Source organism: Numenius arquata, chromosome 18, assembly GCF_964106895.1.
Source record: "Numenius arquata chromosome 18, bNumArq3.hap1.1, whole genome shotgun sequence".
In the NCBI taxonomy this organism is placed as follows: domain Eukaryota; kingdom Metazoa; phylum Chordata; class Aves; order Charadriiformes; family Scolopacidae; genus Numenius; species Numenius arquata.
Window position 1 is genome coordinate 720,428 of NC_133593.1, and position 27,352 is coordinate 747,779.

The window sequence follows — 27,352 nt, forward strand, 5'->3', positions numbered from 1 at the left end:
TGCAGCCGAGTTGGTCCCAACGAACCATGCTAGTGACATATTAATTAGAAAAAGTCCTCTCTTGGTTTAAAAACAAACAAACAAAAAGTTTCCTTGCTTTTAAGAGGACGTCTTTACTTCTCACAAATACACAAAGTGCTACCCAGTCCTGGGTAGGTCACAGGAACGCCTCAGTGACATTAATATTCATCACGTTGGGGCTGACTGGTGCAGTCATCAGCTGCTTCCCTGGTGCTACCCCTGCGCCAGACACCCCAGCACAGCCATCAGCCTTGCCCAGTATGCACAGTACCTTCTGTCCATCTGCATATACAGCGTAACCAGTGACTCGAACCCCGTTGGAAGATCCTTCGGCGTCAATGGTGACAGGTAACCAGCTGATAACCAGGATCCCTGGGGAGGGACCAGCTTCTACCTGGACGTCCAAAGGAGCATCAGGTGTGCCTGCGAGAGACCAAATGGATTTTCCTCTTGTTTTCCTCATTACAGCATAAAGCTAAACTAACCTTGGCTTGAGTCAAAGAGAAAACTCTCACACTGGACCTGCCACTGCAGAACCGCGGCAGAATAGCCCAGGATAGTCTTGGGAAATGACAGACAGAACCAGAGAAAATAAGGTACTCTTGTTCTGTCAAAGCTTTAATGCACAGAAAACAGAACTTTGCAAAAGTAGCTGAGGCCAAGATGCAGCAAACCCTTAGAGCAAGGTCATGGCAAACCAGGTCTTCCATGCCCTGAGAGGCATGCTGTTCAAACCAGCAAAGGGGATGTCTTCCCGAGCAAATGAAAACAAAAGAGGTAATAATTTTTTAAAATAAAGGAAGAAAAACACTAAGACAAAACAGGACAGCATCTCAGGCTTTGGGACCTAATAAACCTTACTTCCCTTCGCCCCAAGGCTTCACAGCACAGTAACGGCAGCATGCACAGCTCTGTGCAGAGTGGGAATGGGCATGACTGCTCTGGTACCTGCTAGTGGGGTGGTGAAGTGTATCACCGCCGAGTTCTGCTCCTGCCCCTCTGCCACCTCTTCCCAAGGTGTTTTCAAGGGCCGGGCCTCCAGCTTGGCCATGTACTGAGTGCTTGGCTGCAGGTTGCGGAAGGTGTACCAGTAGACCCCAGGTTTGGTTACGTCACATTCCTCCCCATTGAGATAGACCGCGTGGTTGTAATTGCTGTTGCAGGGAAGCCACGTCACCTCTGCTGACGTGGCAGTGACGCTTCTGACTTTCAGCATAGCTGGTGCCACGCAAAAATCTTGCCCCACAAAGAAAGTGCATCGCAGTTTATCAGAACTGCCTTGCTCTGTCACAGTCTGCACAGATACACGGTAAGCCTTTGTCTTTAAATCCAGCTTTTCAATCACTGCTTTGGTCTGAAAGCCACTCTTCACATTTTGACGTAGCTCTTCATCCACATAGATGTTGTAGCTTTGTATGTCTGGGCAGCCAGCTGGCAAAAGTGGTGGTTCCCAGCCTACAACTATGCTTCTGGCAAGCTGCTTGATCAAAGTCAATTTTCTTGGGTAAGGCACTGCTGTATGACTAATGGGTTCCTCCTGGTCTCCTTCTGCTCTACTGGCCAGTGGACTGATGCTACTCTCTTCAAGAGAGAAATCACTCTTATCTCCACTGCTGGTGCTTGCACTGACAAAACTTTTCTCCTGGTATGAACTATGGGTGAGATCATTCAGCTCCGAAGGCAGAAACGTCACGAGGTCATCATCTGAAACTCGCTCAACAAAATTGGAGGGGACCAGCCCTCGCCGGCCATCCATCAGCTCCCCTAAACAAAAAACAGGAAACCTGTTACCACTGCACCTACCGTTCCGCCTTCCAACCCAGCCATGAAGACAATGTGACAACGTCTATGCTAGGCCATAACTGCGCTCTAGTCAGGAATGAAGGAAAACCTCTTGGAGGTTATTCCTGGCAAAGTCTCCTGCATTTCCTAAGGCTGCCCTAGTTAGATCCTAATGGCCACAGTGAGAAGACGCACTGCTCTGCATATTTCAGAGCAAACTAACTAGAAAGTTATTTTGTGAAATTAGCTGAAGGGCTTTTCCTTCTTCATTGTTCCTCATCACAGCTTTCACTAACTCAAGTGTCTTTTTCTAGCCTTCCCAAACTATGCAGACTGATGATTTTACGTCTTCTCCCAGCCACACAGATTTGGCTTTTGTAGTATTTCCTCAAGAAAGTCCATCTTTCCAGCTCTGTATTCAGCTCTCGCCTTCTTTTTAGTTCCCTCCTTTGTTACGCTAGCTTCTGTAATAACGATGTCCCAAAAGGACCCATGGGGATGACTGACACCACAGCACTCTTGGGATGTGCAAGAACCACTAAATCACAGTCAAATGAGCAGTGTGTAGGGATCACACTTACTTTCCCCTTTCAAACTCTACCTACAGCAAATCAATTGAAAGCAGGGAAAGCAGAAAACATTAGTAAAGAATAATCTTTTTATTCTTTAAACAATAAACAAACAAACAAATACATGAGAAGCTTGGAAATAGAAAGAAATAAAGAGCCAGAACAGTCAAAGAGCAAGCAGTGCAACATGGCATGCATTTGCCTCAGCTCTTGCAAAGCGCCTTGGTAAATTAGAAGCCTTCAGACCATTAAGTATGTCAGCTCCACAAAGACACTTCATTACAAATGAAGTCCACAATTCTTGGTTTCAATTCCATCTGCCTATTGGTCAAGCAGGACCATGTTTTCAAAGATGCCAAAAGAGAAACACACTGTACGACACCAAACAGGATAACGCCTGTAGTTCGGGCTGCTCAGCTTATACTCTACTCTGCCAAAGCAGCAAGAGGTAACGAGGCCAACAGCTGCCTGCTGTCCCTGGCCCACCAGAGGGAAACAAACCATCTGCAGAAGGTGGCCAGGGCTGAACATGTTCCTCTGCATGCCCAGGGAGGAACCATATGGGGATGAAACCTGAAGCCCTGCTGAAAGCAGTGACAAAATTCCCACTGAAATCACTAGACTGGGATTTCATGTTTTAAACTTAATTTAATCATGACACAAATAAACCCTTTTCCAACAGAATCTGCTCTTCCCTCTAACAAACTAACTTTGGGCAGAAAACTTTAGGTTTCAAGATTCACTAATTTCCTCTTACTTTTTTTTAAAAGGTATCACCTCTCCACAGCAGCTCAGTCACAGTTCATTCTACTAAAACACACCTTCAAAGAAGCCATCTTCATCCATGTCTCCATAGATGTAAATATATTCTCCGGCAGTCAGCGGCAACTCTGCCTCTGGATTTTCATTAGGTCCATCAAAAGGATTGTAGCTGAAACAGTTACAACATGAAGACTGACTTTGAATAGGAACTTTCACAGGAACACGTTCAAGCTGTGATGTTACATCAGATTACAATTCATGGGGACTGCATCCTGTTTTTGGAAGCAGCAAATTCCACAGACAAAGGTGGACTATTCTATGTTGTTAGCTTTCTACATTTCATGTACTTCATAGTTTTGAAACAAAAAAACAAACAAACAAACAAAAAGCAAAGCAATGAAAGTGCCCCAAACATCTAAGATACACTTTATTAGTCATATGACCATCATGGACAAGCACAGCACAGAATCTCAAAATTCTTACGTTTAAAACCCTAACAATGAGCTGATTTGTGCAAGAAGAAAGTTACGGGAGTGAAGAAAAGGTTTCTAGCCTTTTTCTTCATAATTATCCAGCCCTCAGGATCCAAGTGATACACGTCTCAGTGCCGTAACTCCGCATTTTAAACAGCGGTTCAAAAGCTGCACTAGCATGAAAATGGTAAATACACTGGTGATAGGACTTGGACTCCACGTGGTTCTAACCTGCCTGCCCAGGGATCCTTGAGCTAATGAGAGGGTCTCTCACAGGAAAATGCCTCATAAAAAACCTCTTTCTTTGCAAGCACCTATGGTTAATTCCTGCTCTTTAGTCTTCCAAAGGGATTTCAACATGCGAAAGGATTGTTACCCTCTCTCTGAGCTGAGCGAGACTTTATGGGCCCACGACTCTGACATGAAGACACAGCTCACATTTGATTTGCTCCTCACAAGCACAAAGTCATCCTAGTTGTCCTCCTCCCAACCCACAGGCTAAATACTGAAGGGTATGCCAATACCCTTTGAACTGTAATAGCTACTGGCTATTGCTCAGTGGATTGTGACAGTTATCAGAAAAACCTGGGTTTATTCTGTGCTTTTTTTTTTTTTTCAAATTACAACCAGAATTATTTTGGTCAAAAACTGCAATTCAGAATTTCTGGGCTGAAATTTTCTTAATTGTTGGAATAAGATTTTCTTGGAGAAAACTTCTTGGACTATTCTGTAGAAATCAGACATTTGAAGGAATGTGTTAATTCAAACTCCATTTCCCATCCAATATCATATTAAATAATAAAAGAAAAAGTTTCACACAGTGCTGTTCGCTGAACAACAAATGAACATACTATGTTTTTGTTAAGCCAAGCACATTGGATTTGCTTGTACAGGAAATAATAGGTCACAAAAAAATTGCACGGAGGAATAAGATACACGGTCCCACCTGCAGGATAGGTAACACCCATCCCTAACCGTGGTCGGTGCTAGAGAACAGGGTAAACTGTAAGACAACCAGTCTGTAACCTCATAGACCACAAGAAATAACCCAGTACCTGTATCGAGCTAAGAACACCTGCAGCTTTGCAGGGCCTTGGCTGCCGGGCTCTGGCATTAGAGAGACACTATCAATGTCCAGTTCTTCCATTTCACTTGCAGTGTCCACCTAAAAACATTAAAGACAAAGGACATGACATGGACCAAATCAGAGTAAAGGAACACTCAAAGGGTTCAGACGTCAGTGAACAAGTCCTCTAAGCTCAATTATGGTGACAGTCTGGCCACTGGGCTAAGAACCACCTGGAAGAATTTCACTGAATTTTTTTTAGAGTTGGAAGGGACCATAGAGATCATCCAGTCCAACTCCCCTGCTGAAGCAGGATTGCCTAGAGCACGTTAGAGCATGTTACTCAGGACTGCATCCAGGGGGGTCTTGAAAATCTCCAAAGAAGGGGACTCCACAACCTCCCTGGGCAGCCTGTTCCAGCGCTAATGACTTTTAAGGTGAAGAAGTAGCAGTAAGAGGCAATAGTTCCAAGTTGCAGCTTCAGGGGTTCCAGTCAGACATTAGGGAAAACTCCTTGCCCAGGTTCCCACTGAGGTGAGGGATCTCCGTTCTTGAAGAACTCAGAGCCTCAGCTAGGCAAAGCCATGGTCACACTGATCTAGTGTTGGTGCCAATGCCACTTGAGTAGGAGGTTGGACTAAAGACTCTGCAGGGCCCTTCCACCCTACATATCCATAATCCAGTATATTAATTTCTTACTATTTTGAAATGGAACAAAGGAGACCTTACAGCTCTATCAGATGTCTAAGTCTCCAAGAGCTTTTGTTCAGGCAGTTCATCTCCAGCACCTGCAAATACTTCAATATAATATTTCTGTACGTTCGGAACATTAGAAGGCCCTATGAGTTCCAACCAAAGCTCTGTCTAGTCCAAACAGCTAGCTCTGGTGACAGCCATTAGCATACGCTGAAGGAAAGTGTACAAGAGACAGGGCAAGCGTGAAACTTTCCTATTCCTGGTACAGACCCTCGGCTTCTAGCCATCAGCTACTTATGGACTTCCCAAGCTGGAGGCTGCACACTGAACACATTTGGTGGCTACTGGCAGGAGCATTTGAGAAATTTGTCTCTGTCTTTTTGTTCCCATTGACATTTTGGAATTTTACATCCAGTGGCAACGAGTTATGTCATGCAATCATATTTTTTGAGGAAATGCACTTGAGGAATTTCAGGTTGCCTTTTTAAAGCAGACCTCAAGGCAAACGTATATTGATGAAGACCCATCACAGGCACCAGAATACAAAGTAGGTATTTTTCCTAGTTATATGAACTGCCAAAGTTAATCTCTGAAAGACTTCAGAGCACCTTTTCAATGCAGCGTACTCCTCGTAATGCCATCTTGCATCATGTGCTAGAGTAAGAAACACCTGCACCCTGTGACACCCAAAGGTAGACCCAAATGGAGTAGCTTTTAGTAGCCTGGCTAAACTCTGGAGTGTTGCCATAACCACATGCCACTGAAGCCAAATGCTCTACATGCTGGGTCTTCTCCAAGGTTCCCACACTGACCTCTGTAGGCACTACTGGCCTTGGAGACATGGTGGTATCCGAGCTTTCTCTTGGACTCAAAAATAGTAATTTTTCCCACTACAGAAAGGATAGTAGTCACATACCTGTTCCTTCCCAGGTGTGACCTTCTCTTTGTCTCTGAAGATGACAGCTTCTCAGAGCCCTTACATGACCCCTCTGGGAGACACAGCCTGCCACAGCAGCATCCCTTCCTTAGTGCCCTGACCTCAGTCGCTCAAGACTTCAGTGTCCTCCACACATACAATGAGGCACTTCACGTACCCTCGAAGGTTTTAGTGCTCAGGAAACAGCAGTGGGCCAGAAGAGCAGAAGCTGCCTCCCATGCCATCGTTCCCAGCCCCACTCACAGCACTGCTTTACCCTGAATTGTCACACCAACTGACACAGAACACAGAGAATGAAAATCTGCTTAAGTGAACCCTACAACACTACGTGAGAGCTCCCAGGGAGGAGAAGCAACAACCATCTATGAGACCTTGTTGACACAAACAAGCAAAGCCTATTCATTTCATCCCTCTGCTAGCACAAACTCAGCATATTTTCATGGCTTCTTTCACCAAGTAAAATTTTAATACCTAAAAGCACCAGCAAAGAAGTTTGAGCCCCTCATCCACAGCTCAAGGCCATAAATAGTCTGGATACAGTTCCTCAGCTTGTCAAAAATAACACTTTGCAGCCTTTGTGTGTTTTAACAGCAGCCGAGATGTCACAAGGAAGCTTAGCAAGACCTTTCCCACACTTCCCAATAACTGACCTCCCCATCCCACTCCTCCTCCAAGCTCCCAGCCCTGTCTCGCCATGTGTTTCCTTCCTGCAGCACAGCAACGTGTTCAAATGAACATTACAGACATGGGCATCCAAGGCCATTTCAGTTTTTTTCCTGCAGCTTTTCTCTTGTTTTTGCCCCATTTTCTTCAGGCAGCCAAGAGGGAATATGTGCAACATTATAGGTGCTCTCAGCAATGTATTTATTCCCTTTTCGCTAGAAAGCACAGGCCGCAGAGAGGACTCCCATACTGACCTCTGGAGTTGGGCAGGATTTTGGACTGTTCTGCATGGATTCTGATTTTGAAGAGTTTGACTGAGATTCCACTCTCTTGGCTTGTTTCTGAGAACCGGTAGCAGCAACTGGGGAACCACCAGTGGCATCAGGCGCCCGCTGTGGCAACTCCAACTCAGTCTCTTCATTGTGAACCTTCTTTGCGTCCTGGTGAGGGAGCAATCCAGGGACAGTCGATTCTGCAGTAAAATAACCTGTCCGTTACTTTTAGCCACAGGCAGAATACAAGATCAGCAGTGAGCATCACGTTGACCCTTTAGAACAGCTCAAGCCTCTAAAAACGTGAATCATTTAACAGTGCAACAGACTGGACACCTTGGGCTCCCTTTGATCAGAGAAATGCCAAGTTCTCTTTATGACTACAAAATGAACCAAAGGTATTTGAGAGACAGAGATCCCAAAAGTTAACTAAACACTTGCATTACCTCCTTTACACCTTTCCCTTTACATAAATAACAACTCATTTGTCAAAACATTCACAGGCATCTCCAGTAATTACCCTTCTCCCAATGGGACTGTGGGGTAGAGCTGCACAGAGCAAGAGGAAGCTCAGAAGTCACCAGTGTAGAGGTGAGAAGGTCGATTTTTCCTGTTTGAAGCCGGAATTGTTTGAGTTCCTGAGACAGGAGGCTGAACTGCTCTGTTTGACTGCGACACTGGTCTTCTAGATCTTTCACCCGGGCCTGACAGGAGAGACACAAGGTGAGGCACAAACCCATATCAAAACCACTAGTGAGGCTCCAAACACCATTCGCCTTTGCTGCAGCTTTTCAGTGGGTCTCAGACTCCAAGAACCTAAAGGTGTGCCCTGCCCAGGAATGGTAAACAGGAACTGGCAGCTCCACACCTATGGTATCTTTGAAAACCTGAGCCTCATCATCTTTGAGGAGACTGACTGCAAGCTCAATTAGGAATTATCCCTGAAATGCTGTGTTTGAACTTCAATATCTTGTTCAAGCCCTGCGCAAGACCGGATGAGGTAAGTCAAAGATAAATAAGCCTTGAAGAGAAAAAGATTGAAAAGGTTTTGCATGTTTATTGGAGCATTAAAATCACATCTCCTGAAAGAACTGTTCTCCCGATGCTCTATCTCATCCATCACTCCAGAGGCTCCAGCGAGCTCCTCCCAATGCCTCACCCTGGCCTCCCCACCATTCTGGGCAGGACTCCCGACTCTCCCTCCAGATCTTGGCTCCTCCAGGCACTAGGAAGGGCAGAGAGCATCAGCACCCTGGCCCACGCTGCAGAACATTTATTCAACACGAGCAGCCCACACTCCTTGCCACCAGGTCCTACAGGGATGAGTTCCTCCAGGAAAATGCACATTGAGTACAAGAAAGCTGCATCTCAGCAAGATGAGATGCAGGGGAGCCTTGGGGAAATACTGCGGAGAGGGAAGGACACAAATGGTTCTCTAGTAGGAATGTATTTTCTAGTATTCTCTTTCTACCACCTCTACATCTTTCCCCTTCCAAAATATTGCTGAGTCTTTACGCATCCCCACACAGTGTGCAGTTGTAGCCATATCAATTCCCAGGAGAACGCAACTGCTGCTTTCCTTCTTCTCCTCCACCATGCAACAGCTTACTCTGGCTTCCCAGACAGGTATCCTGTGTAGACCCTGCTCATGCACTTCAGGTAATAAGTAAACAAAAAGCATTAGTGCTGGATGAGAATATATTAGCTAATCAGCAGCTCTTCAACTGAGTGAATGCAGAAAATATTGAATTTGGCATTAGTGCACCTGGCTGAGGTGCAGGCTCTGCCTTGCAAGACATGCCGTTTGTTCTCTTTTTCCTCTTTGGGCTGAGATCACACCAGGCTTTGTAGTCACTCCTCATTGTTTTGTGTAGGTAAGATGCATCAAAACAGATGACTGCACTGTGCTCTTCAAAATTTTCCATTCTACAAAATTTTTGAAGAGTCTTTTTCTCCTTCCAACTCAAAAAAAAAAAAAAAAAAAAGCCTTGAAATATTCTGAGAGACAGAAAGTCTGGGTTTTAGTCAGCTCTAAAAATAACACATCTGACCTGGAAAAAGCTTTCTTTCTGGTCTCAGAGCACTGCAAAGTCTTTCTAGCCCGCTCCCTACCACCTTCCAAGTTTGCATGCATTTTCACTTTATTGCCGCCTATCTGTTTTAAACATGTCAGTTTATCCCTTGCTTCCTTCCCAACTCACTAGGAGCCCACAGTCTTTAAGGGAAGCCTTAGTGAAGTCTCTGAAGTCCGGTAAGAAGTAACTGTCTCTGAACTGAAAGGGAGTATCAGATGCCATGAGCAACTTCCAGAAGCATCTGCATTCTCCACTTGCTCAGAGTCAGCTCCCTGTTCACCAAGTCGTGTCGTACAGGATTCCTCCACAATCATAAGGGTTCGAATTTACTTACAGATAAGATTTTTCACATAAATGCTTCTCCCCTATGCATTACATCTTAATAGAGAAAAGAAACCATGAACAGTAAAAGCAGTTGCACTGGATAAAAGTACAGCTTCCTCTAGACCAATATCCTGGGATTGGTCCCAAGGTGGGATTCCTGATCCCTCCTTGGGATGCAGCTGATGACAAGGGACAGGTACAGAGGGACTGCAGGACCAGAGGGGGACTTTCCCATCTTGGAGACCTGAGCCAGCAGATGCATCTGGATATTCTGTTTAATGGTATCATAATAATACCTCGGTTCTGTAAATTTATTAATCACAGTTTAATCCATTTACACTGGTGGCCAAGCCAATAGTCTGGATAATCCACAGTTTAATTCTGAGATACCTAATTACTCACATGTCTTTTAGATCTTGTGTTATTCAAAGCAATGTACAAACATCCTTAAGTGTTACTGCCACATTGTACACAATGCGCAAGTAGCAGACTACTGTGTTCACACACAGCTGGGCAAGCAGCAAGTTCCCAGGGCAGTGTTAGGACGCAGGGGGAGAAGGAAGAGGAGCCTCAGGACACAGCCAGGAGCTTCAGGGAACCAGAGGGAATCAAGGCCCAGACACAGAAGAGACTTTTGTGTCTATGCCCAACACAAAAGGGGAAGAGGAGCCACACACCAACCGAGACTAAGTAGCACGATTACCAGAAGAGGCTGCAAGAGCAGGGAGCGGAGCTTTGGGGGGTCAGTTTAACCACCAATTCAGGAACCTACTCTGATTTTCCACATTAAGCTAGACCCAATCACCACCAGCTCAGCCCTGTCGTCTTAGACACTCTCGATCTTGGCTGCTTTATTACACTTCTCCTACAGGTGATGTTCCCCACCCAGATGTCCCTTGTTACCTTTCTCCGCATCTTCTGCTAGATGTTTTTGAGATCAGACAATCACGATTTTGCTAGAAAGAAACTCAGCAGGTCTGCAGTCCAAACTCTGCTCAAATCAGGGCTAAGACCAAAGGGATTAAAGGAACATCCATAACTCCACACAGATGTGGGTGCTTCTTGTACAGAATGTGGGCATACCCTAATAATGTCTTTGGGCCGTTCCCAATTCCTTTCCTAAAAGTTCCCAACACCGCACTTGCCTTTTTGACCAGACTTGTGAATTCGACCAACATTTTTCAAAAATCATCCAAGCTCAAACATTGCATTTCCTGCCACAACAAGTAATTCAGAGCCCACTGCTGTGCAATGTTTAGTCACGGCTGCTTCTCCATGTGCACGCCTTTGCACAGTCAGCGTTACCTGTCACTGAATCTCCCCATCACTCAAGAGATCTTCTCCCAGCTTTGCAGTCAGATCTGAAGGCAACTGTTGAAACGAGTTTTCTATCACCTACAAACATCACTGATTCTATACAAGCCTTCTTGCCAAATCACTTGTGAACAGGCAGCCAGCACAGGTCCCAGACTATAACTTTATTAGTTACTATCTCTTCTGTGAAAAATGTTATTCACAATCTCCGCTTCCCATCTTCCAGCCAATTCCAAAGCCAGCAGGACCTGTCTTTTTCTCCACGACACTTTCACTTGCAATGAGATCACCATTGTTTTTGGGTTTTGAAGGAAACACTTCACTCTTGGAATGCAGGTAGTTCCCAAAAGACTTTCAAATGTATGTGACACGTGGAGAAGGCACACAGTTGGACAATTCTAAAAATCTGGAAATGCCAAAAAAGTAAAGCTCCTAATTCTAATTGGTCAAGAAAGCAAAGCATTTAAACAGAAAAGCAGCTGCTCCATTAAACTCATAGTGTTAGCTCCTTTAATTACATTTATTTCTTCAAGGTGACACTCTTGCAATCTTTTCCAGAGTATAGTTAAAACAAGAATATCAAGCAACTATCAAAATCAGTACAGAGGAGAAAAATGTCCCGTTTGACAGGATTCTAGCAGTACCTGCATGCAATCCAAAGTACTCTGGTAGCAAGAAGAAAAGTAAAAAGAGATATAAAACCACATCAGCAGTTACACTAGCCAAAAATCAACAATCTGCCAAAGATTACCCAACCCTCTGTTTGAATGAAACTCTTTTCTCACCAACTTACAGTGTCTCCCTTGTTTCATACTGAGATTCCCACCTCATTCCCAGGAGCATCTGGTTGTGAAACAAAAGCCAAATCCCACATCCCAAATGCATGAATAAGAAAACCACACACTTTCTGGGGGCCTCCAAATCACAATATGCCTCGAGTCAAATCACAATATGCACTGAGCATCAGTGCTAAATTTCAAGCCCTCTTCTCCCTACCACATTCCAACCGACCATAAAATCAAGGGAACGGACACTTTGTGTGGTCCAGAGGTCCCAGAGCTTTCCCCAAGGGGTGCTGGGAACCAAGGCCCAGCTCAGAACCTGGCTCTGACATGATTTCTGGCAGCTAATGGCCTGCTCAGTCGTGCACACTGCTCCTCAGCCAGGAAAAAACAGCAAAGTTAAGAAGCTCTATTCATATTTCCCAATAAAATAGCACACTGGATTCCTGAAATCAGGCTGTTGCCTTTTGCATCTATGTAGTGCAAAAGGCAGTTGAGAACTTTCTCTTTGGAACCATTACTGAGCTCCTTCATTCACATCACCATAACCCTCAAGGTTTTCTTTCTAAACTGAGACTTTCCTTCTATCCGTGGCCTTTCTGCACACCAAAACCATCCCATACCTCTGCTCACCCCCATCACTGCCTTGTCACAGAACTACAGAGTAGCTGAGGCTGGAAGGCAGCTCTGGAGATCATCTCACCCAACTCCCTCAGCTCAAAGCAGGGTCAGCTCCAGCAGGCTGCCCAGAGCTTTGTCTAGTTAAGTTTTGAACACTTCCAAGGAGGGAAGACTCCGCATGACAACCATGTGACTGAACTCTTCCAAAGAGAAACAGACCACACTCATTCTTCATTAGTATTACATCAAAAATGTAAAAATGACAATACACATTGTAGGTACCCCCAGGCCCCCTAATTTTGCCCTACACTGATGTTTTGGAATGACTATGATTGCAGTTAAGTAATCTAAATAACTTGACATTGCTCCTTAAACTAGCTTTTAATCACAATTTCTCTGTCTTTGGTCTATCTGGTGTCATTGACTTATAAAGCATCTCTGTACCAGCAAGAATACCTAATGGATGAGGTCCGTGCAGAACACAACCAGCCTCTCAAACACAGAACAAAACGACTGTCCCTTTCTTCCCTTGCACAGGCAGATGTCTAGTTTAAACTTAAGGAGCTTCTCCAGTCCTTCAATGAATTAGTTCAGAAAACATTTGGCAAGTCTCAAACCTTCCTTCCCTTAAAGGCTGCCAAGAAGCCAGCTAAATACAAGTGACCTAAGAGCAGCACCTGTACCACCTCTGACCCTGTCTCTGCAGCTGAAAGCAGATGTCCCAGAAAGGACACGGCAATGGGGCAATAATGTCACTTCCCCACGATACTCACCCAGCTTGCAAAAATTTCAGTCCCATCCAGTAGAAGCCCAGCACTCTTGGGCTTTACGGCTCAGATACGGGTCAGGCCCCCTTCAAAGCAGATGCTGTTTGCAGCCGTGGAGGAATCTCCTCCATCAAGGACACTCACCACCTCGCTCAACTCTCCTGGGCTCCGAACAGCACAGCAGTGGACATGGACAATTCAGCCAGGATTTAATCCCCCAAAACTCTGACCCCAGAGACTACTCTGCCAGTACAACTGGTACTTATTCACAGCAGCAACGTGTTGTGTCCAATCAAGATGTTAAAGCATTTTGCTGAAGAACCAACAAAACCCAGGGCATCAAGAAAGCTGATACTAAGAACAAAAGATACCAAATCTTCAGCCACTAATCCACCTTGTTTTCTTCTGTCTTACCTCTAGAAGCTGCACTGCTCCTTCATGTTCTCTTCTTGCCTCTGCCTGCGCCTAAGAAGAAATATGAAATGGATTAAATAAGAAAGCAGCCTACCTAAGTTCACTTCACCTATCATCATCACCCTCACAGATCATTATAGATTTAAAACACCATACAGACTGAAAGCAGCTTTGGTCTTTGGACAAGAGGCAGTGAAAGATCAGAGCTGCCATTCATTCAACTCTGCTCAAGTACAAGAGTTCGCCTACAAGCAGACTCCCTTCCCTGGTTTAGTTTACCCTCTAAGCTCACATATACCTCCTCTAAACACTGCACTTCCAAGGAAACAAGCTGCAGGAGCCCCATCACTTTCCAGGGATTCAGAGAGTAAAATTTTGCTGCATACCTGCTGCAGCCGCCTGACTTCCTCTTGCTTCTCCTGCAGGACTAGCAGTGCTTCTCTGTGCTCGACTTCCAGCTGCTGCCTTCGTTCAGCCACATTTCTCATGTGCTGCAGAACAAGTCAAAGAGAGCTGACAGGTGACATTACTGAAATACTATCCTGTGTCCTATCATGGGCCGTGAGGTCAAAACATGGCCTGTATTTCATGTCATCATTAAGCAGAGGAGAAAATAAGAAACTCTTGCCACAAGCCAGAGCAACAGTCAAAGAAAATCCTTACATCAGTGACGGCCACCTTATTTCCCCTCCCACCCAAATCCCTGCAGCAGCCTTTCTAAGGCACTTTGGAAAGCCACGTTCTAGCATTCCACAGAAGCAGAACTCCCAATGGAAGTGCAGAGACAAAAGAATGGACAAAAAGGCAAAGAGACAACATGTGCCATCCAAAAGCAGTGCTAAGTGTCTGGACAGTCCTTCCAGCCATATGGATCCTACTGACCTTCAGCACCTGCTCTAGATTCTCCAGCTTGGTTTGGAGTCCTTGATTCGTCTGAATTACTGAATCCCGTTCCTTAGTAACCAAAACAACCTGCAATTTCAGGTCAGCATTCTCGGATTCAACCTGAAAAGAAAGGATTTTTAATTAGCACAAGTAGCCAATTAATACTTAATTCGTTGTATAAATAACAGAAGACATTTCTGTATCTCAATAGGTTGTTTTGCAGACCTGCTTTCTACTTGTAATGATACCAAAGTCATGAACCTCCTCTCCCTCTGGCTTTCACACATACATGTGCATTTATATCAGTCCTCAATGTGATGAGCACTTGATTTGCACATACTGCTTCCCCAACTCTTCCACCATTCTCACACATAACATGTTCCTAGAACACAACCCTCGGAGGTGCAGCCACCCTCCCCTGAAATCCCTCTGCAAACTGGGCAATGCAAGTATTTTGTCCCAAGACCTGAAGTTTTTGGGTTTTCCATCTGGTCAGGGCAGCTCTGAATTCCAGGGGTGGCTTTCCCCCCTGCCCCATTATCAGCCACCGAAACTCCTCTTTGTGGATGACAAAAAAACATCAGAGGTGACCAAGGACTTTCCAACACCCCATATGCCCGTACCACTTGCAGTGATGGGTTCTGCTCCACCACCACTGTGACCAGCGCATGCTCTTCCCCACCAGCCACTGTCCATCTTTGGTTATGAACCCATCAACAAGTTACACAGGTAAAGCAAGTATGAACTTAAGTAAGGACAAAGCATCTCGCTCAAGTCTTGGGAAACTGTCATAAAAATAGGGCAGTTCACTGCTCTGCTTGTGGTTACCATGGGGCACGCAGGACAGAGGTACACAGACGGGCACTCAACTATTAGCCAGTTGGCCACCTGAAAACCGAGCATGGTACCAAGTTCATCCCAGCAAAATTTGAGAGACCCTAATGCTCCATCTGACAAACAAAGATACAGCTTTTTACCTGTCCTGCCCATCCAGCCTTCTCGTTCAGCTGCAAGTTCTCTTCGGCCAGTCGTGCATTTTCACTTTGTACCTCCTGAAGCTGGATCTCCTGCCCAGAAACAGCAGGCATTACTACACCAAGCCCTCGGAATAACTTCTCAAATTATTCCACGGAGCGACTCCGCTGATTCTGTTGGCTGATGGTGCAGGATGCTGACGGGATGCTGCTTGAGGGGCAGAAGGCAACAGTGTGCAGCACTGCTCAGGCAGATACCAGCCCTGCACCAGACGGTCTCTTAAGTTTCTTTTCCCATTTACACAGCCTCAAAGCTTCACAGCTCCATTGTCACATTATTTATATACTGCTGTCCAGAACTCAACCTCTAGCTACAACGATTCATCAAGTTTCACTGTTGGTTCAAGATCAGAGTCTTCATGATAAATTTCAGTTAAGGAAGGAAAATTATTTGGAAGAATGATGCTAAAGAGAGTTCTATGATGCAAACTCAAGGATTTTAAATGGGTGATTCTAGTCTGAAACCAGAATTCAGTTTGGACTTAGAGCAACCTGAGCCATCTATCACTGCCTTAGAGAACATTGTCTCTGAGCAGGCAGGAGGCCACGGACATATGGAGAGACACTGACTGAATTTGTCAGGTCCAGTCTCTCTGCAGCAACTTTGTATGGCATTAGAAGAATTTAACAGTTCCATAATCACACCTGACTCCACACAGACACACACGTATTTCCCCATCCCAATGTTTTATGGATCATTAAATATTCTCTGGCTATCCCTGTGTGTACACAGGCTCACCCCCAGTACTTCAAGGTGAGTTGGTCCCTTTTTGACCTTGAAAAGCTACTGTCTAACAACATACAATGACCAACTTATTCCTTAAACATTCCATTCTAACCCAGACAATGAGGCTGAGCTGTGCACTATGAACTGCTTATGAGGCTGAGCTATGCATTAGAACTGACCCCAACTGAGATTTGAGCAAGACATAAAACATCTATTCAGAAGGTAACACCCTTGGCCGAAACTATGCGTTGTCATAGTCACTAATGCCACCAGCGCTGTCAGCAAAGGAGACAGAAGGAGCAGAAACAGAAGGGAGACATCCAGATGCTGTGATGTGACCTGCTAAACCTCTGTGAAACTAAACAGGTGCAAGATTTCATCCAACAAATAAGCAGCATAAGAAAACGACCGTGGGTTTGTGTAGTTACCATCTCAAGATGCAGAAATCTTTCAATACTTCTCTGGAGTGCATGTAAAAACGGTAAGTATCTCCTCAAACTAGTGAAGGCCACAGAGTTTCACCCAGTGATTCATGTAGCTATATTCAACCCACAGGCAGCTGAAAGACTAAATAAACAATTCCTGCCTCAAGGGCTGGACCCCAAAATTTGTGACACTGTTCAAATTAAGAGAAAGACCGGTGATTCATTATTAAGATAAACTCAAGAGAATGCAAGAGAGGCACACATCAACCTAGATTCTCTTCTACCATTACACTTACAGCAGTAGGCAACAAGAACACCTACCAATTCTTTGCATCTTTTATGCTTTTTCCTCACTTCATGCTCAAGGTTTTCACATTTTTTGCGCTTTTTCTTGAGTTCAAATTCCTGCATGAAACAAGCATAAGTAGATCAGCAAGTCCATATTCTTACAATGCGTAAGGAATTCAAGCTGAGCTTCTCGGATCCAATGCTGTGTTAGGTATTTTGATTTTCTTAGAAAATCTCTTTGTGACAAACACAACAGTAAAGAAACCAAGGGAGATTTTTTTTAAAAGGTAGTAAAAACAACAAACTTTTCAAGATAAACTATTCCTCTTCCCCAAGCCTTTCATCTTCTGGAAACAGTTCTCTGTGTCCTATTTGCACAGACTGTTCCTATTTGTATAGAATAGGATGGAGGACAGGATGTGGGGGACAAAAAGACAAAGCTGTGCAAAATATCTACCTTGAAATATTAGCTGTGCTAGCTCAGTTCCTCTTCCAATCCAACTGACATCTGGCAGCGTGCAGACATCCTCTGGTTATGTACCTTTATCTACAGTTTCTTGCTACCGCTCTTGGTTCCCCAGACAGATAAGAACCGCTAAACCTCCCTGTGAGCTGTCTTTGCTGCAATCATTCACAGGGGACATATTCCTCACATAACATCTGTCCCAGGCCAGTCACAGCTGTTCCTGCTTCAAGTAAGACTAAACCGAACACAGCACAGAATCTGTAGGTGTGTTTCCCTCTCATTTTAGGGGGACATATTACCCCACCAGCCCCCAGCCGCCACCCAGCAACAGTCTCCATGCAGATGGCCTGTGTTTTCCCACCAACTCCCCAGGCTCCCCACTTCTGCACATAAAAGACTTCAGTCTCCCAAATCTCTGCCTGGATTCCAGGGGTGAAAACTCCAACAAAAACCTAGCACTCCTTTACCCAAAAGCAGGGGCACAACTCACCAGCTGCTGTATCTGTTGGCTGCTCTCTTGGTTGGTTATTGCATTTTTAGGAGGGAAATTTTCATGTCCTTCAGAGGCAGGTCCCAGCGGTTGCACACCTGGTTCCACCTGGAAAGCAAGCAAGACGCCAGAGAGCTGAGGGACAGCCAGGACCACGGAGCACACCATGGGAGAAGAGGCTCTCCTGGGAGTGCCCCCGGGACAGCAACGCTCCACACAAAAACCCCTGACCTCTGAACTGCATGACTGGACGTGGAGAAAGGGGGACACCATGCCAGGGATCTCTCAGCCACCAGAGACCTGTGCTGGGAGTCTTCTGGAGCCCAGGACCAATCAATCCAGTTTGACTAAACCACCCCCATGCAGCAGCGGGCTCCTGAAAGCTCTCAGATCTGAGTGCCCTCATGCCTCATCTGAGGCTTCTATGAGAGGCATCAGCAACATCTTTCATGGCCCTCTCTAAAGCAATAAAACAAAGATGGAAGATGGTCAGAAGGGAGAACACAACGCTCATAAAGAGCAGAAAGCAGAAATCAGCGAAGATATCTGAATCTAAAGGCAGAGAAGAGCAGACAGAAAATACCAAGAAATGGAGCATCCTCCCTAAGCTGGTAGCTGAGGACTGAAATGGTAGCAGATGTGCTGTGGCTTATGCACCACCATCAAACTGGATGAAAGGAGACACCTTTCTGTACACGTTTGTACAGAAGTTTCTAACAAAATGCCTTTTAATTTGGGCTAGGGACAAACACACCTTTAATCCTCTGAATTTTCACTCTCCACTGATATTTGACTTGACATTGTCTGCCTGGAGTAATCCCTGACAGCAGGGCAAGGCCTGAGGTAAAGAGAAGAAAGAGGGCTCTGGTGATATTTCAAACATTGAATTTAAAGTTATTTTTGTTACATAACTTGTAGGGACAGGAGATCTTTAGGATCATCAAGGCCAATCCGTACAGTGAGCAAACAGAAGGATTTTGTGACTCCATCTCAGGCTCTAACCTTCGCTTGGCCTCTCGTCAGAAGTGGAATTTCTCATTTCACTTTGAACACCCGCAGCGCTGAGGGCTCTACGTTACTAAGTCTGAGCTCCCTTTACAGTCAGCCCTTCGGATGGTGTCTAAGCACTACACTTAAACCAACATTTCTTTTACCTATTTTAGGCTTGAAACCCTGTTTTTAACTGCGTCTATATTCATGGCTCCACTGCTGAAAGCCAGAAAACTCTAAGAGGCTACACTCAAGCCCAGGCTACCAAGGCACCCGCCCTCCAAAATTATGCTTCCTCGCAAACTGAAAATGTTGCATTTTAATCAAGGGTAATGAAATTAAGTCCCAAGGAACGCTAATGGATACCAGCTAAGGTTAGATACCCACTGCACGAGTACTGTGCACCATGCTTCACAAGTCATGCTCTCTGGCAAATAGATATGCAAGACAAATTTGCTTGTTTGTGATCATTTCCCAGCAAAAAGCTAAACAAAATGATGACACTTCTAATTACAGACAACTTACAAAAATTGCAAAATTATAAATTTGCCTGCACGGATCTAATTTCCCCCCAAGAACAAAGACATGCCCCCAGCCACATGCTCATATACTGTTATTTTTCCGCAGAGTCCAGACTCATCACCCTATTAAACAACTGATAAATGAGACTGGCACAGATCTCCAAGAGAGCTGTGACCTGGAGCTGTGCCACCTCATTCACAGCAGCGCCTGGAAGATGCTCGATGAATGAGCCAGGTGCATGGAATCTGTTCAACCGTACAGTGAAAAATCAGTGTACAACAGCTGCTTCCCACCCCCAGCGCCCCCCGTGGGGAGCACCGAGGTGGGCAGAGCCCCTGCCGAGAGCGCACGGTGGACTGTACAACCGGTCAGCACAGGACAGGCTGTACCAGCTACAGCCCAACAGACAGCAGGCACAGAAGTACCTCTACTTTGGCAAATGACCAGGAAGCATAAAGCACACAACACTGTAAATTAAAAATGTTGTAGACTTTCTAGAAAGCTCTGCCCTTGGCACCCAGGAAGCATCTGAAAAGCAACCTGAAAGGAGGTCTCTTCTACCAAGGAACAAGCAATGGGACAACAGGAAACAGCCTCAAGTTGCACCAGGGGAGGTTTAGGATGGATATTAGGAAAAATTTTTACACCAAAAGGGTTGTCAAGCCTTGGACCAGGCTGCCCAGGGCAGTGGTGGAGTCACCATCCCTGGAGGTATTTAAAAGCCGGGCAGACGTGGTGCTGAGGGACATGGGTTAGTGGTGGGTTTGTCAGTGCTGGGTTGATGGTCGGACTCAACGATCTGAAAGGTCCCTTCCAAGCCAGAATGATCATCACAGTCCTGCCCCTAAATAATTGTTACAGCATTTCCCACCTAACCGCGGCCCATTCCTTCAGCTGTACAAGGTCAGGCAGAGCTGGACCAGAAAACAAGTGTGGGTTTCAGGAGAAGGGGGGAGGAAGGCGGGGTTTGCAAGGTTGTTTTTAACTCAGAACCATCATGTCCCACTGCTCAACAAGAGTTGCACCGACACAACTGAAGGGGCAGCGGGAACAAGCAGTGGTGAACAAGAGGCTGTTAGAGCCAGCACCACCACCGGAAGAAATCCCTGCTAAATTAAGGTTTGTCACTACAGAGATATGCAACACCTCAAAACCCTACATAAAGAAGTACAGAAATCAGAAGGAGAACAGAGAAATGGGATTTTCCAAGGACACTTAGAGGAAAAGTTTTGCTCTTTATACTCTGAGGAAGTTCTTTGAAAGCCAGGGAACACTGCACTGATGCACCGTTGCTGGGGAGCAGAGTAGAAGAGCAAAGTCATTCCTTTTAATTGCAATAACTTTGGTTACTGCCGCAAGAGCTGACTTCACCCTCCGCACGACACCACTGCACCCGTGTGCACAGAGCCTGCCGAGCCCGGGGTTTCAGCTAAGAGACTGGCAACAGCCTCCTTGCTCCCCCCTCACTACTGCTGTCGGCTTAGTCTTGTTGCTATTTATCAGCCAGAAAATCTTCTGACAATGAGGACAGACTCTCCTGAATCAGAGAAATAAAGAGGGTCCATGAGAAAGACCATAACCCATGTCCTTGTCTGACAGAACCCGCAGGCTCAATTGAAAACCGAGGTATGGAAGGGTCATTCGAGGAAGACAAGGGCAGAGCATCTGTCCGTGAGTCCCTCCCCATCATGGAGGAATCTGAGGGGTGAGGGGCCACCAGGGCAGAAATCTCAAACAGTGAATAACCGAGCCAAGGATCTCTCTCAAACTGAACTGTCTACAAGAACAACTGCAGAACCCAACAAAATAAACAGGAACAAATCACCAAGATTAGACAATATTCACCCAAGGGTTCAAAAACCTCCTTCGGCACGAACTGAATCTCTCAATTCAGCAGTAACTGAATCAAGATGTGCAGTGTGTCACTTCTCCAACATCGCCTTAATATGAAATAACTGGAAGCTGGCAAATGTTAAGTTTTGAGTACTCCAGCAGAGATCTAGGGAAACACAGAGCAGTACATTTGACACCTATTCTGGGCAAACTGATAGAAACTGCAACAAAGATCAGGCAGATGCTTAAAAAATCCCCAAACGTATACTGGGGAAAAAACCCCACGCTCACAAATCTAGAAGGAGTTTTTCTAAGGTACCATCAAGCCAACAGGTGAGGGAGATCCAGCAGGTACAATCTGCTTGGGTGCTCTGAACACATTCAGCTACAGTGCTTTGAAGGCTTCTGCAGACACTGGGCCACCACGGGATGAGGATGAAGGTTTTCTCTCGGGTAATTGTCTAGTAAAAATGAGAGGACTAAAAGGGAGGCAGCAGAAACCATGCTCTCCATGTAGAAAAGAGACAAATGGTGAAAGGGCCTCGACACTGAGAGATTACAGAGGGCCATCAGACAAATGGTGTTTTAATAGAACTCAGTGCTTAGACAAAAAGGCAAAGAGATCTATTGGGAATGGGAGAGAAAACTTCATTATGCCACCATATAAATCAAAGACACAGCATCTGGGATACTGTGGGCAGCGCTGCTTCCCCCAACACAAAAATGAGAGAGAAAATGTACAAAGGAAGGAGAACACTGAATAATGGAACAGGCTAGAAAGAAATTAAAAAAATATATATAAATGGCTGAAGGAGAGGGGCCTATAAACTCACAAGTGACTTGGAAAAGACCAACAAGAAATGAATGAATATTCAATACATCTTCTATAAGAGCCAGGGAGCAATAAATGAGAGCAGCTGGTGGGTGTTCCGAGGGAAGACAAGCAGCCCGTCCTCACACCGCCCACGGATGTGAAACTGCCCGGGCACACTGCGGGTACCGAAAACCCCGGTAACAAACCGGGTGAACCCACGCCGGACAGGCCCCCCCAGGAGCCCGCACCCCGCGGTGCCGCCCCCGCTTCGGACACCCCCAGACCGCCGGAGCCCGGGGCCACCGGGACTCCCCAGCCCCGGCTCCACGCACCCCCCGCGGGCGGCCGGGAGGCCTCCGCCGGCCCCTCGCCCCCGTCCCGGCCCCGCTGCGCCCTTGCCGGAGCCACCCATCAGGACCGGCTCAGGCCTCGGCCCCCAGGCGGCGTTGAGCCCCTCGGCCAGCCCCGTCCCTCTCACCGCCGCTCCGGCCCCGAGCGCTGAGGGGAAGCCCCGACCCCGCAGGCAGCGGAGGCCCCGGCGGGCCCGGCCCGGCCGCCCGGGAGCGGTCCGGCTCCGCGGGCGGGAGAGGCGCTTCCCCGGCGGTGCCTCGGTCCCGCCCGCCCCGTCCCCCGGCGGAGGCGGCGCTGCAGCCGCCCCCGGCCCGGCCCGGCGAGGGGCCCCGCGGGAGGCCCGGCCTTACCTGCCGGCTGCGCGGCCGCCAGCGGGGAGGCGGCGCCCGGCGGCGGCCGGGACGTGCCGGGCCGTACCACTGCGGCCGCGGAGGGGCGGCCAGGCCGCGGGCCTCATCCTCAGCGCGGCCGCGGGGCTCGCCGTGGCGGGAGCGGGCCCGTCCCTGGCAGGGGATGGGGACGGTCACGGAGCAGCAGGCCTCCCCGCCACTACGGCCACCCGTCCCTCACCCGCCGGGAACCAACGTCCGCACCACCACAAACACTGAAAACTCTGTGTTTTCAGCAAACGAGGGCAAAAAGCGGTGTTGCCTGGTTTCCTAGTCTGGAAAACGGCGCAGAGGCGCGGCCGGGGAAGATGAGCAGGAGCGAGGCCTTGGTGCCCATGTCCCCGCTGAGACCTGGCGCTTGGATCGGGCATGGGAGGCAGCAGAGCGGAACCGCAGTGCTCACGTACTCTTAAGAAGCTTCCAAAGCACAGCAATTAACGGAGTAATTAAATAGCAAAGCTGTCAGGTCGCTGGCCCGCGTGTCTCACCTCCCGGTGTGCGTCCCCTCCTAGCGCCGGCTCTCCCGGGCGAGCCTCCCGCGGCAGCGGTGGGCTCGGGATGCAGGTGTTTGGTGTTGGTACGGGGCGTCCCGGGTGCCCGGCCGCGCTGGGCAAAGCATCGCTGGACCGGGCCTGAGAGGAGCGCAAACACTCCTTGAAGTTTTTCAGCGCGATCTGTCTCTGCAGCCGTAGCACCTCTCGCTGGGACTCCCGCAGCAGGCGGTCGAACTCGATGACGTTCAGGCAGCGAGGGTCATCCTGCGGGAAACACAAACACAACACCCTGTTGCTGAGAAGCTCCGAAAGGCAGGACAGGTCGGAGTGGTGATATAACATGCATACTCAAAAGCCTTACTCTGGAAGAGACTCTGGTAAAAAGCAGGTAAATTGGCAGACAAAGATTCTGTTTCCTCAGCCTCAAAAGAAGTCACTTTACATCCCTTATGTGAATATGTTATTTCTCCCGCAGATAAAAACTAGCCTGTAATGCTTCTGCAGCTGTCTCAGCGCAAAGCAGAAGGGCTTTTCTAAGTCTGTGCTTTCTCACTGCTTGCCAGCAGAGAGCGTGTCAGGATAATAAAATTTCATTTCCCAGCCAAACCAGGGCCGTAGCTGGTTTACCTCCTTGGTGTGGGTGCTGGCATCTTCTGCAGCTCTACGCATGCACGGTGGTTAGGGTTTATATGCTGGAAAGAATGAAGAATGTCTAGGACATGTTCAGTTTTCACTCACGACAAGTTTGGTTTTCAAACATTCTTGATTTCTAGCCTCTTCGGAGAAAGTACGTGTGGATGCGCTCCTGTCTTTAGCACAAGTGGTCATTCCCATCCACTCCGGACCAAAAACCAGAAGCTTTTGAAGGAATACAGTGCAATCTTATTCTGACAAAACCAGTGAGAATATATCACCAGCTTGTTTAGTTCTTCAAAGGCTTTCAGATTTCAAGAAGCTGAAGAAACACGTACCTGCATGTCCATACGTATGTACAAAACCTGGTTATGAAAACCTGTCTTTACAAATGTGCTGCTGGAAGAGACATTGCTCATTCCCCTGGAAAGCTCCTAAGCCAGTGAATTCATAATTGGTCCTGCTTCCCCATTCACTTCTTACTCGCCCTAAAAATAGTGTCTGCTTTATAAATGCAATTTATGTACAAAATCGTGGTTACTCTCATGCTACAAGGGGGAAACTGAGGCAGCATTAATGGGAACTGATGACACATTCAAGAAGTGAGCAGCTGGGCCTCCTCTGTGCCAGACCCATGGTCAGGCTATCAGGGTGGTAGTTCTTTAAACAAAATTGGCTGTGGCTCTGTATAAAATCTCCCTTCCCCCACTAAAAAAAAAAAAAAGCAGCTATTCCCAACATACAGCCTCCGAAGCCTGGAGGAACAAGGGAGTAGAAAAAAACCTCAGTCCTCCGCTCAGAGTTTCTATTATACACGTCCCCTGCAGCTGCCTTGCTGTTCCCTGCAACCCCCCGCTTCCAAGAACCTTTGCTGCAAGAAATTGCAGCCTGGGTTGAGCTGGAGCTGGGGTTTGGTTGGAAGCCCATCACCAGAGCGTGATCTCAGGAAATCATTTTATCCTAAAAGCCCTGATTATGCAAAACAAGGCCATTGCTGGGTGCGGGGTGTCTGTCCTGCCACTGGAAAGGAACTGAGTAGATCCATTTCATAGCTACTGAAAAAATTGTGCCGATTTAAATACCCTAGATTAAAATTGATTTGGTTACAAACTCTGAGCATGCACATAATATCTCTGCATATAAACCCCTTCATTGGCATAATGCATTTTGCATGCTGCAGACAGATTAGGTGAACTTTGAATTTTAACTAGCTAAAAATTAAAATTTAATGAGCAGCTTGCTTGGAAGAGAAATGGGAAAACCAAGATCAGACAGAATGATTTCCTCCTCTCTTGCTATCTTTTCGCTGCGGATTCCCTGCCCGTGTCTCAATGCCCCAGTCACCGATGCCTCGGCAGTTACAGGGACAGACGGTGTCACCTCCTGAGCCAGGGGTGTCACCCAGGCCTTCGAAAGGCAACGGCTTAACTGGTCAGCCCTGGGGATTGCAGCCATATGTATTTCCTTGGCCAGCAGTGAAGCTTGCTCACCTGCTTTTGTCACATTCCTCTACAATTTGTCACTCTCCTGTCCCTGGCAGATTCAGGTTGCCCAGCACGCTCTGCTATGAAAATGCTTTGGAAAGAGTCTGTTCCCCCTTCTGTGGGGGCCTGCGGTGAGAAATCAAGGGGACGGGAAGGAAATTTCTTCTTGCTGACACTGTAGAGCTCGGTCAGACCTGGGTCACTTTCTGCTGTGGTTTAATGTCAGAGGGATCGGGGGCAGATCTGTGCAAATGGCAAACGACAACCGCTCATCCTTGTCCTCACTAGATCTACCTTAGGGAAAGACTGAGAATCCACCTTTAAACCTATATTTGAAATGAACACATAAGGAGCTCAGAGACAGATATAAAGCTGCTTTCAGCGAGGAAGCATTTGTCACCTAAATATCATGTAAGCAGGGTAGGTGGAAATGTCAGTATTCATTCAGCTCAGCTGGGTGCAGGAACGTAGGGTTGCACTTGACCACATCTGCATTAGCAAAACAGGGGGAACTCAATGCGAGCATTACTGGGCTTCTCAATTTATTAACTGATGTCAGCTGAAAATGTCCAGCTCGTGAACAAAAGATGTATCTGATATGCCCAGAACAGGCTGAGTGGGAACCATTTCACCTAGCTTCAGAGGTCTGCAGAGACTCCTTTCAGAGTCATCGCGGAGAAGTGCTTTGAGGGAGCGACATGGCTGACCAGTTTTAGATATCTGTCTCAGGATGAGCTGAATTATCCCTTTTATCTCACCATTTATATTGGCAAGTCCTGTGCTGGTGCTGAGGGGAACGTAGGTCAGCAGCCCAGGAGCAGGCATCAGCATCGTAGATGGCTTCATGAACACCCACCCCGTCTAATGATTTGTACCCTTAGTCATAGTCGTACAGGGATGCACCTCGTTATCACCAGTCTCGTGGTGGCTGTGGGCACTCAGAAAGCTGCAGTTCAAGACTGGCTCTTGGGAAGGGGCTCAGCTGGTTTACTTCCCAAAGAAAGACTTTAAAAGGAGGTCCTGCTTCTACATCTTGCTTGAGTTCAGCACTGTGAAAAGTCATCCTGTATCTGTGGCTTCTCGGGGTTTTCCAGAGGGAGAGTTACAGTCGCTGCTGAAAATGGCAGTTCAGACCCATGAATTCATGGAGGGACAATGGGGGTGTCCCCCAGCAAACTGTTCTGGAGGGCTCAGGACACCACCTCTGCCACACACTCACTCAATGTCCCCCCATCCAGCTCACACATCAAATGCCCTCTGTTTTCAGCTTGCACTTGGGACTTAATTGCCCTCACACCACATCACTGTTGTCGCACTGCTTGTCCCCAGCCACCGAGGGATGTCCCAGAAAGTGTCTCACCTTCCCTGCAAAGAGTTTAGCCTGCAGCTCCCGGCACTCCTGCTGCAGAGCCTCAATCTGCTTGTCTTTCGCCAGGAGAGCACTGGCTTGCTCTGTCAAGTCCTTGGCACGCTGGCGGGCAAAGGCTTTTTTGCAGAGCTCCAGGCTGGAGCCCTTCAGAGGCACCGGAGCAGTGACCTACACAGGAGAGAGCAGTGGAGGGAGAAAGCCACGTGTTGGTGTTCGTTAACCACCACCCCATCACCCTGACAGTCATCAGGCAGGGAGCACTGGCAAGAAACCCAGCCTAGCCCCAAAGGACAAACCTAAGGAAAAGTGGGAGAAAAGAGGAAAGGCTGGATGGAGAAGTGGGTCAAAGAAGAGGAGAGGAAGGAGAAGGTCCTCAGCAGATGAGGCCAATGGGTATGGTCAGCACAGGGGGCTGCAGGCAGGGCAACAGTGGGTGGGAGGAAGGAGGGAAAAACAGGATGAAGGTGGAAAGACAGGAGAAGGCAGCAGAGAAGCAGAGGGGAGGATGGCAGGAAAGATGAGCATGGGAGCAAGGATGGAGGTGGCCAAACCAGGAAGAGATGTGAGCTTCTGTGTTTTTCTAGGCAGCAGGAAAGAGGACGGATGGGTGGAAGATACAG

General features: G+C 47.2%; 1 protein-coding gene across 1 annotated transcript in view; it reads right to left on the reverse strand.

The window, feature by feature from the left end:
• The window catches only part of TSPOAP1 (TSPO associated protein 1), a 70,431-nt gene that overhangs the window by 26,404 nt on the left and 16,675 nt on the right, over positions 1–27,352 (reverse strand). Inside the window, exons 4-18 of the mRNA XM_074160464.1 lie at positions 26,724–26,900; positions 23,241–23,510; positions 17,854–17,961; positions 16,931–17,014; positions 15,401–15,490; positions 14,421–14,543; positions 13,925–14,029; positions 13,539–13,589; positions 11,599–11,619; positions 7,762–7,945; positions 7,224–7,441; positions 4,663–4,772; positions 3,194–3,303; positions 970–1,785; positions 293–444 (exon numbers count right to left, since the gene is read on the reverse strand). Of these exons, the coding sequence (XP_074016565.1) occupies positions 293–444; positions 970–1,785; positions 3,194–3,303; positions 4,663–4,772; positions 7,224–7,441; positions 7,762–7,945; positions 11,599–11,619; positions 13,539–13,589; positions 13,925–14,029; positions 14,421–14,543; positions 15,401–15,490; positions 16,931–17,014; positions 17,854–17,961; positions 23,241–23,510; positions 26,724–26,900 (2,619 nt within the window). The remainder of the gene's footprint in view (positions 1–292; positions 445–969; positions 1,786–3,193; positions 3,304–4,662; positions 4,773–7,223; positions 7,442–7,761; positions 7,946–11,598; positions 11,620–13,538; positions 13,590–13,924; positions 14,030–14,420; positions 14,544–15,400; positions 15,491–16,930; positions 17,015–17,853; positions 17,962–23,240; positions 23,511–26,723; positions 26,901–27,352) is intronic.